At 54.6% G+C, this 8,492-nt stretch overlaps 3 protein-coding genes across 3 annotated transcripts; 2 read left to right on the top strand and 1 right to left on the bottom strand.

Moving 5' to 3' along the window:
* Positions 1 to 150: 150 nt before the first annotated feature.
* On the bottom strand, positions 151 to 1,536 carry LOC121596213 (coiled-coil domain-containing protein 130 homolog). Its single transcript, XM_041920964.1, has 2 exons — positions 727 to 1,536; positions 151 to 658 (listed from the first exon to the last, which is right to left on the bottom strand). The coding sequence occupies exons 1-2, from the start codon at positions 1,297 to 1,299 to the stop codon at positions 191 to 193; spliced, it is 1,041 nt and encodes a 346-aa protein (XP_041776898.1). The 5' UTR covers positions 1,300 to 1,536; the 3' UTR covers positions 151 to 190.
* Positions 1,537 to 1,863: 327 nt separating this feature from the next.
* On the top strand, positions 1,864 to 5,459 carry LOC121596573 (methionine--tRNA ligase, cytoplasmic). The gene is made up of 4 exons (XM_041921635.1): positions 1,864 to 2,137; positions 2,230 to 4,374; positions 4,459 to 4,552; positions 4,630 to 5,459. Exons 1-4 carry the CDS (start codon positions 2,035 to 2,037, stop codon positions 5,285 to 5,287), a joined length of 3,000 nt encoding a protein of 999 aa, XP_041777569.1. The 5' UTR covers positions 1,864 to 2,034; the 3' UTR covers positions 5,288 to 5,459.
* Positions 5,460 to 5,645: 186 nt separating this feature from the next.
* Positions 5,646 to 8,235, top strand: LOC121596579 (UDP-N-acetylhexosamine pyrophosphorylase-like protein 1). Its single transcript, XM_041921642.1, has one exon. It carries the CDS (start codon positions 6,336 to 6,338, stop codon positions 7,788 to 7,790), a length of 1,455 nt encoding a protein of 484 aa, XP_041777576.1. The 5' UTR covers positions 5,646 to 6,335; the 3' UTR covers positions 7,791 to 8,235.
* Positions 8,236 to 8,492: the final 257 nt, after the last annotated feature.

Consider the following 8,492-nt stretch of genomic DNA (forward strand, 5'->3'; position numbering starts at 1 on the left):
ACACTGTCGGCCAGCTCTCGCACACAAGCACGCGCCACTTTGACAGTCCTTCGAACAGAGACGTCAAAATGTACGCTTACGTCGTGTTTATCGGGTGGCTGTTAACATGATTTTAAAATTTTACATACATTTTCATGAACAAGAGGTTTATTGAAATTAAATAGAAATATTTATTGGCTTTTCAGTTTTCTTAATCGCTATCACTTGACCCAGAGCCATAATTGCACAGCAACAGTTGCGGACGCGTTTCGGTCCCAGCTTTTGATGTTGTCGTAGCTTCCACCTGTTTTTCAGGCGCAGTCTCTACTAGCTTTGGCCTTTTTTCCTGCTCCGTTTGCTCAGATGAGCTGTCTGGCTTTCCAATACTTGAAGCGGGTCGTTTAACTATGCCTAGGGATTTGCATTCTAGCTTGGCATTAGACTGCTTGGAACCTATCGACTGTTTGCCGGAACACGTCGAGGGCAATACGGGTCGGTTAAGGATTGCGTTTCGCCGTTCTTTATCCTTCTCGTGTACGGTTTTCGACGAATGCAGTCGCATCAGTTGTGCCATACGACGGTCGTTATCGCTTTCGGGAAGCAAGGCCACGGCAAGGCTGGATCTGGCAAGCAACGCATTGTCCTTCTCCTCCTGCAGTTTCAATTCTTTCTTGCGGGTCTACAGTGATAAATTAAAGCATTATTACAACCATTACGAATGGCGATTTTAGCTTCATTCCTGCTTACCCGAAACTGTGCTCTCAGCCGACTGTTGGCCTCGAAATCGTCCCGCCAAACGGAATCGTTGCGTTGAAATAATCGCCCCAGCACGGGCTTTGCCTCCTCGGCCGCCTTTGTGTCTTTGGCACCGTGTTCCAGCTTGTACATAGCATCGTCAAACAGCTTTCGCTGCACTTCCTTCGTTTCCGGTACAATTTGCTCGTTCTGTGTCGGATCCCAGCGGTTCTCCTGCCGCCTGGCCCCGGACACAATCTCATAGTCGAGATTCTGTGGATCGGTTTTGATCTCGAAGTGATTGTCACACAGGTGGCATTTCATCCGGAACTGGTACACGGGCGTGGAGTAGTACATGCCCACCTTCTTCTTTTCCGCGTTGTACCGCACGCCCATGCCGATGTGGTTCTTGCATCCATCGCACCAGATGTTGTACGGCATCTCGAACCGTATGATCAGGATGCCGAGATGAATTTTGCGGGCCCGCTCCCGCAACGCGTGCGTACCCTGCCATTTGTTTAGTCCACCGGCCTTCGGATCGTAATCCGGTGGATAGTACAGGTTTTGCCCTTTACGTTCACCCATTGCGCCAGCGAAGTTGTGCGAAGGCGAAGCGAACGAGAGTCAATACGTGTAATACCTCGCGCGTTATCTGCTTGTTTCCTTTTGTTTCTTCCAGATTCTGTACAAAACCTTTCCTTTGCGAACTGATTAAAGCAACTTAGCGCGCTGTAATTTATCTAAATTTCGAGATTTTCGCCTTCCGTTTTGCTTCCATGGCTGTACGGAGATGTTTGTTATTGTTGTGCACTCTTTTGTCAACACAAGCTTCTGACATTTCGCTTGGGCAAGTAAACTCATGTAAGCGATAATTTTTCAAGCAAACTGTAAGCGTAATGCTCTTGACAGGTGCGATTTTGCTACGAAGCGTTACATTAATCAACCGACAGTACAAATTAATTTAATTGAGCCAAATATCAATAGGATAACATGGAATTTACAACACGATATACATTACCTATTTTGCACTGGTGCAATTGCTCTCGAGAAAATGGACATTCCCCTCAATATTTTCATCCACCACCAGGGGAACGTGTCGTATTCTGCTCATTGGGAATGCGCCGGCGTACCGCAGCTGCCTCGTGTTATGACAGCTAAGTATCCCTCTCCCGCTCTCCGCATCATCATCCACAACCAAATCAGTTGGATTTTCTTGGCTGGGATTTTCTATTTCATTTTCGGAATTCCCTATACAAACGGACACTTCACGTGGATAAATCCTCTGCTTCAGCTTTGTTCCAAGAATAGTGCATTTGCGACATGATTATCTACACCAACACCGGAAACCCTTTCGGGTTGAAGCTGCTGATTTGCGCAAATTTGGCGAAAACCAACGTGGAGGTTAAGCATGTTACGCTAAATGGTAGGTGGCAGCAGCTTCCTCCGAGCTCGTGGTTTCGTTCGACAATGGTTAACGGCTCTTTCTTTTGCAATTTCTTACTCTACCCTCTCTAGATCCCGCCCTCGGTGATATGAAGCATCTTCCCGTACTTCAGCTGAACAGTGGCGTGCAGCTGTTTTCCACCGATGTGGCCGCCAAGTATCTCCTGCCGGGTGACGATGCGTCCAAAGTGGTGCAGAGAGACGAGTGGCTCGAATGGTCCTCGAAACGGCTTGCGCCCGCACTGACCCACAACATGGCCGTTGGTTCGCGGGCCGATCCCAACACGAAGCCCATCCTGAACACTCTGGTAAAGATGTTGGACGATTGTCTGAGCAATAGTACGTTCTTGACGGGCGATAAAATCAGCAGCGCCGATGTGGCCGTATGGAGCTTGCTTGCCCCCGACGGCACACTGAAGGGCGCGGTCAACATTGACAATGTGCTTCGCTGGTACCGTCAGATTACGGCCCTTCCCGAGGTACAGTCGGCCCTGGCCGCCCTTCCGCTGAAGGAGCTCAGCTTCGCATCGCTGCAGCATAGCAATCGGTTCGGTGGATTGCATCACATTGTCCTCAACCCGGAGATTGCCGATTTCGAGGGAGAACTGCTGGCGGACACGTCCGCCAACATTGCCGAAACGGTGCAGCGGGAAGAGATTGAGGCGGCCCGAGCAGCGTTCGGCGAGACGGACGATCGGGCCGTGCGCGATGAGCCGCGAATCGTGCTGCCAAAGCCGGGCCAGAAGAACAATCTCATCACGTCCGCCCTACCGTACGTGAACAATGTGCCGCATCTGGGCAACATCGTGGGCTGCGTACTGTCGGCTGACATTTTCGCCCGCTACTCGCGTCTGTGCGGGTACAACACGCTGTACATCGGCGGTACGGACGAGTACGGCACGGCCACGGAAACGAAGGCGCTGGCCGAGAATATGACTCCCCGCCAGATCTGTGACAAGTATTTCGATATTCACAATTCCATCTATCGGTGGTTCGGCATCGGGTTCGACTACTTTGGCCGCACGACCACGGCCGAGCAGACGCGCATCGTGCAGGAAATCTTCAAGGAGCTGTACGCGAGCGGATACATCGAAACGCGCTCGGTCGAGCAGCTGCTCTGCCAGAAGTGTGATCGCTATCTGGCGGATCGGTTCGTGGAAGGCACCTGCCCGCATCCGGGCTGCGGATATGAGGACGCACGCGGCGACCAGTGCGACGGGTGCGGCAAGCTGGTGAATGCGGTGGAGCTGCTACGACCACGGTGCAAGATGTGCAACACGTCGCCGGTAATGCGCGAATCGAGCCAATTCTTCCTCGATCTGCCCAAGATTGAGCCGACGCTGCGGGAGTGGGTGGACCGATCGGAGGGCGGCTGGACGCACAATGCGCGGGTGATAACGCGAGCCTGGCTGAAGGAGGGCCTCAAATCGCGCTGCATTACGCGTGACCTCAAGTGGGGCATTCCGGTGCCGCTCGAGGGGTACGAGAAGAAGGTGTTTTACGTGTGGTTCGATGCCCCGATCGGCTACATCTCCATCACGAGCCGGTACTGCAAGGAGTGGAAACAGTGGTGGCAGCCGGACACCGCCAACACGGGCGTGAAGGTCGACCTGTACCAGTTCATGGCCAAGGACAACGTGCCGTTCCACTCGGTCATGTTCCCGGCCTCGCTGCTGGCCGTCGACAAGGGCTACACGCTCGTGTCGCACGTCATGGCCACCGAGTACCTGAACTACGAGGACGGCAAGTTTAGCAAGAGCCGCGGCATTGGCGTGTTTGGCAACGATGCGCAGGACACGGGCATTCCGGCCGACGTGTGGCGCTTCTATCTCGGGGCAGCGCGGCCCGAGGGCCAGGATTCGTCGTTCAGCTGGAGCGATCTGCAGGCGCGCAACAACAGTGAGCTGCTGAAGAACCTGGGCAACTTCTTCAACCGAGCGCTCGTGTTTTGCGAAAAGTTCTTCGACTCTACCATCCCGCCGATGACGCTGCTCGAGGAGGACTACACGCTGCTGGCGCTCATCAACCGCGAGCTGAAGGGGTACGTGAACCAGATGGAGAAGGCACGTATGCGCGACGGCATCCGGCATCTGTTGCAGATTTCACGCTACGGCAACCAGCTCATGCAGTCGGAAGAACCGTGGGTGAAGGTGAAGGGAACGGACGATCAAAAGGCCCGCGCTGGCACCGTGATTGGGTTGTGCTGCAATTTCGCATGTGAGTAGAGCGCGCGCGTAGTGCCGACAAGGTACAGCATGATGAGCAATGTTTTGATATTTTCGATCCCATTGATCGTTTCAGGTTTATTGGCAACGCTTATCTTCCCGTTCATGCCAACGACGGCGAGAAACATGTACAGCCAGCTGAATGTCCGCGGCGGATTCATCAATTCCGAGTACGTTTGGAGTGTGGCTGTGTGTGTCTAAACCTAACTAACTAACGAGTTCACTATCTCTCTCTCTGACTTTGCAGCAAACCGTTAATTCGAACGCTGCTGCCAACGGGTCATCGCATTGGCAAACCGGCTGTTCTGTTTACCAAAATCGAGGACGCCCGCATCGAGGAACTGAAGCAAAAGTACGGCGGAGTGCAGCAAGACAAGGATAAGAGTCCAGCCCCGGTGAAGGCGCCGCAGGGCTTTACCTCGCTGAAGGACGCCCAGAAGGCGGTGGACGAGCAGGCGGCCAAAGTGCGCAAAATCAAATCGAGCGGCGCAGATCGGACCGTTTGGCAACCGGAAGTAAACATTTTGCTGGAGCTCAAGAAGCAGCTGCAAACGCTCAGTCAACCTCGTACCTCCGAAAGTGCCGCTACGGCCGCTACGGGCGAGAAACCTGCCAAACAGGCACCGAAACAGGCACCGAAACAGGCGACGGGTGGTGCTGCCGTCTCTACGCCACCGGCAACCAACACAACGGCGGCCGATCCGTCGGATGTGAAAGCGCTAGAAGAGGAGATTGCGCAGCAAGGCAACAAGGTGCGCAAGCTGAAAGAAGCCAACTCGGACAAGTCGGTCTGGCAGCCGGAGGTTTCGCTGCTGCTCTCGCTCAAGCAAAAGCTGGCCAGTCTAACTGGCATTCCCGTGGCAGCACCTGCCGGCGGTGGAAAGAAGAAGGGCAACAAGAAGTAAAGTGGCGTCAAGAAGGGTTCGCCGTTCGCCGAGCGCCACGTGCCCGAGGCATCCAGTTTAAAGCTGGCATTCTGATGAAAAGTCATACTACAGAACAGTTTGAATCATCGATCATTACACACCTTTTGGCAATAAACGTTATTTAATAGCAACTTAAAAGGGAAGCGTGAATGTTGTTCGAAAGAATGCAATTTCCATTTGAAGTGGAATAGATTGTACCACTGCCACCATTGGTCGGCCACCGGGTCGGTCCGCCAATAGAACCGCCTATAAATAGACGCTCCAACAAAGCGGCAAACATGCGTAGAACCGTTGAGGAAGCTTTTTTCCGTAGCCTACTGTGTTGGGCGAGCTGTAGCTGTCAAAACCCTTATCAATTACGCTACTGTCAAAAACGTGTTGGTAAACGTGTCTCATTCCATGATACAAAAGAAACAGTATTGTAAATTCATAGTTCACGATGAGTGTGTTGCTGCCAAGTGTATGCGTATCCCGAAACTAGCGCATTGTCTCCCGCCCCACCCGGTCGACCTTTCGCTAAACTGGACCACAAACAAGAGAGACGGTTGTGCAATCCAGGGGGCGACGAAAATTGGGAGTGAAACGCGATTCGACCGAAAACTTGTTTACATCCACAGCCACCCCCTACCAGCGCGCGCGCTGCAAAGGGCTCGTCTTACGCCTGCTGTCTGCTGGCGGGAGTGAAACGGAGTGCGCCGGTCATGTTGAGATAGCAACAAACGACGAGGCTCGTCATCATTGCTTCCGTGTTGCCCTGCTTTGTGCCGTGCCGTGCGTGCACCCACACCGCTCGAGCGCCGTGTGTTCACGCGAACCACCCAACCCAAACTGGTTGGCTCGAAAAGAGAGACAGAAAACGAGGCGAAACGGACACGCCTCGGCATCGGCAGGCTTCGCGGCGGTGGTTTCACTGGTAGTGTGGCATTCATTGTGCAACGGAACGGTCGCAACAGACTTAAGTGTGTGCGCGCGCGCCTCCAGAGGAAAAAAGTAAAAGGGAAACATTCAACCCAGCGCAGAGTACGCGATGAGTGAAAGGTATGCCACGATTGCAGAGCAGCTGGGCAAATGGCAGCAGGGCCATTTGCTGACGTTCTGGGACGAGCTGGCGGAACCGCAGCGGGCCGCCCTGCTCGATTCGCTGGCCGACAGCGTCGACTGTGCCGCGCTCGATGAAGCCTTCCGCCGTGCCATGGCAACCGCCACGTCGACGAAGGAGGACTTGAACGAGCTGCTGAAACCGCTGGCGAGAGAAAGGTACCTCTCCGTTGCCGAGGCTACCGAGGTGGAGCTGGAAGACCTGCGGCAGGCGGGGCTGGAGCAGATCCGCCAAGGGCGGGTCGGTGTAATACTGCTGGCCGGTGGGCAGGGCACACGGCTCGGTTCCACCGCCCCGAAGGGCACGTACAATGTGAACCTGCCGTCCGGCAAGTCGCTGTTTCAGCTGCAGGCCGAGCGGATTCGGAAGCTGCAGCAGTTGGCGGGTGGCGAGGGCCGCATCCGCTGGTACATCATGACCAGCGAGCACACGCACACGGAAACGCTCGACTACTTCAGGCAGCACCAGTACTTTGGCCTGCCGCCCGACCAGGTTCGCATGTTCCGGCAGCGCAGCGTACCGTGCGTCGACTTCGAGGGTCGCATTCTGCTGGACGAAAAGTGGAAGGTGGCCACCGCCCCGGACGGCAACGGGGGCATCTATCGGGCGCTCAAGGACGAAGGCATCCTGGACGAGCTGGAGCGGGAGGGCGTCCTGTACCTGCACGCCCACAGCGTGGACAACATTCTCATCAAGGTGGCCGATCCGGTTTTCGTCGGCTACTGCGTGCGCAAGGGGGCCGACTGCGGGGTGAAGGTGATCGAGAAGGTGCAGCCGGACGAGGCGGTCGGCGTGGTGTGCGAAGTGAAAGGCAAGTATCAAGTGGTCGAGTACAGCGAGCTGTCGAGCGAAACGGCCAACCGCCGCAATCCGACCGACGGCAAGCTCACATTCAACGCGGGCAACATTTGCAACCACTTCTTCACCAGCGCGTTTCTGCGGCGAATCGCCGAAACGACAATGCCACTGCACGTGGCCAAAAAGAAGATCCCGTACGTGGACGTGGCGACTGGCGCGCGGCTCAAGCCGACCGCGCCGAACGGCATCAAGATGGAAAAGTTCATCTTTGACGTGTTTCCGCTGGCGGAACGGTTCGTGGCGCTCGAGGGCCGGCGCGAGGAAGAGTTCAGTGCCCTCAAGAACGCCGACACGGCCGGCATCGACTGTCCGTCCAGCGTGCGGGGCGATATCTACCGACTGCACCGGAAGTGGCTTATCAAGGCGGGCGCTACCGAGGTGCTTGATGCTGCCGATGCATCGTTCGATTGCGAAATTTCTCCGCTCTTATCGTACGCGGGCGAAGGTCTGGAGACGGCGGCCGCCGGTCAAAGCTTTCGCTGCCCGGTCCATCTGACCGGTGCCGATGAGCGAGAACAGCACTAGACAAGAGACGAGCTAAAAATAATGCCCCGATGCAATTGGCTCACAACAGATTAGAAGACGAGAGACACGATCGACAATGATGCTGCTGCGCCCCCCGCGCTTGGCCTGCTGCGATGGCGATAATCAATCGAAGTTGTTCCCGCCCCGCCGCTCGCGTGCAATATAACCGAAGGAGCAGACATTATCAATCGCCTTTCCATCTCGAATTATCTCTTTGCTTTGCGGGGGGTCATTAAACGTGTTTTGTTCGGGGCACAGTCGGAAGATGCAGTCGAACAGAGCAGCGTGTAATTGCGTTTCTTGGCATCATCATAGCAGCGCTACACTTTTGCTCAAACGTCCCGAGGCTTGTTGTTTTGGAGGAGCTTTGCCTCCAAGTGGTAGGAGTTTAGGCTGATCTGTAAAAAAAAACACATTATGAATCTTTTTGGTAGTACCAATTCGTCAAAAGTCCCCTCTTTCGAACGTCGTTTGAAGCGTCCAATTTACAACGTATCTCAGTTAACTCGATTATTTTCAATGTTCGCGGCACCATTGCGTGTTTGTGTGTGTCGAGGAGTTATTATTTGCCTAGCAAAGTAAGCGTCGTACGGAAGATAATGAAGACGGGTGGGGTGGAGCTCGGTTCTTGACTACCCATCGCCGTAGCGAGAACAGGGTGACCCGGCCACCAAAACATTCCGTATGGCTGTTTAAAAACCA

Source organism: Anopheles merus, chromosome 3R, assembly GCF_017562075.2.
Source record: "Anopheles merus strain MAF chromosome 3R, AmerM5.1, whole genome shotgun sequence".
Classification (NCBI taxonomy): domain Eukaryota; kingdom Metazoa; phylum Arthropoda; class Insecta; order Diptera; family Culicidae; genus Anopheles; species Anopheles merus.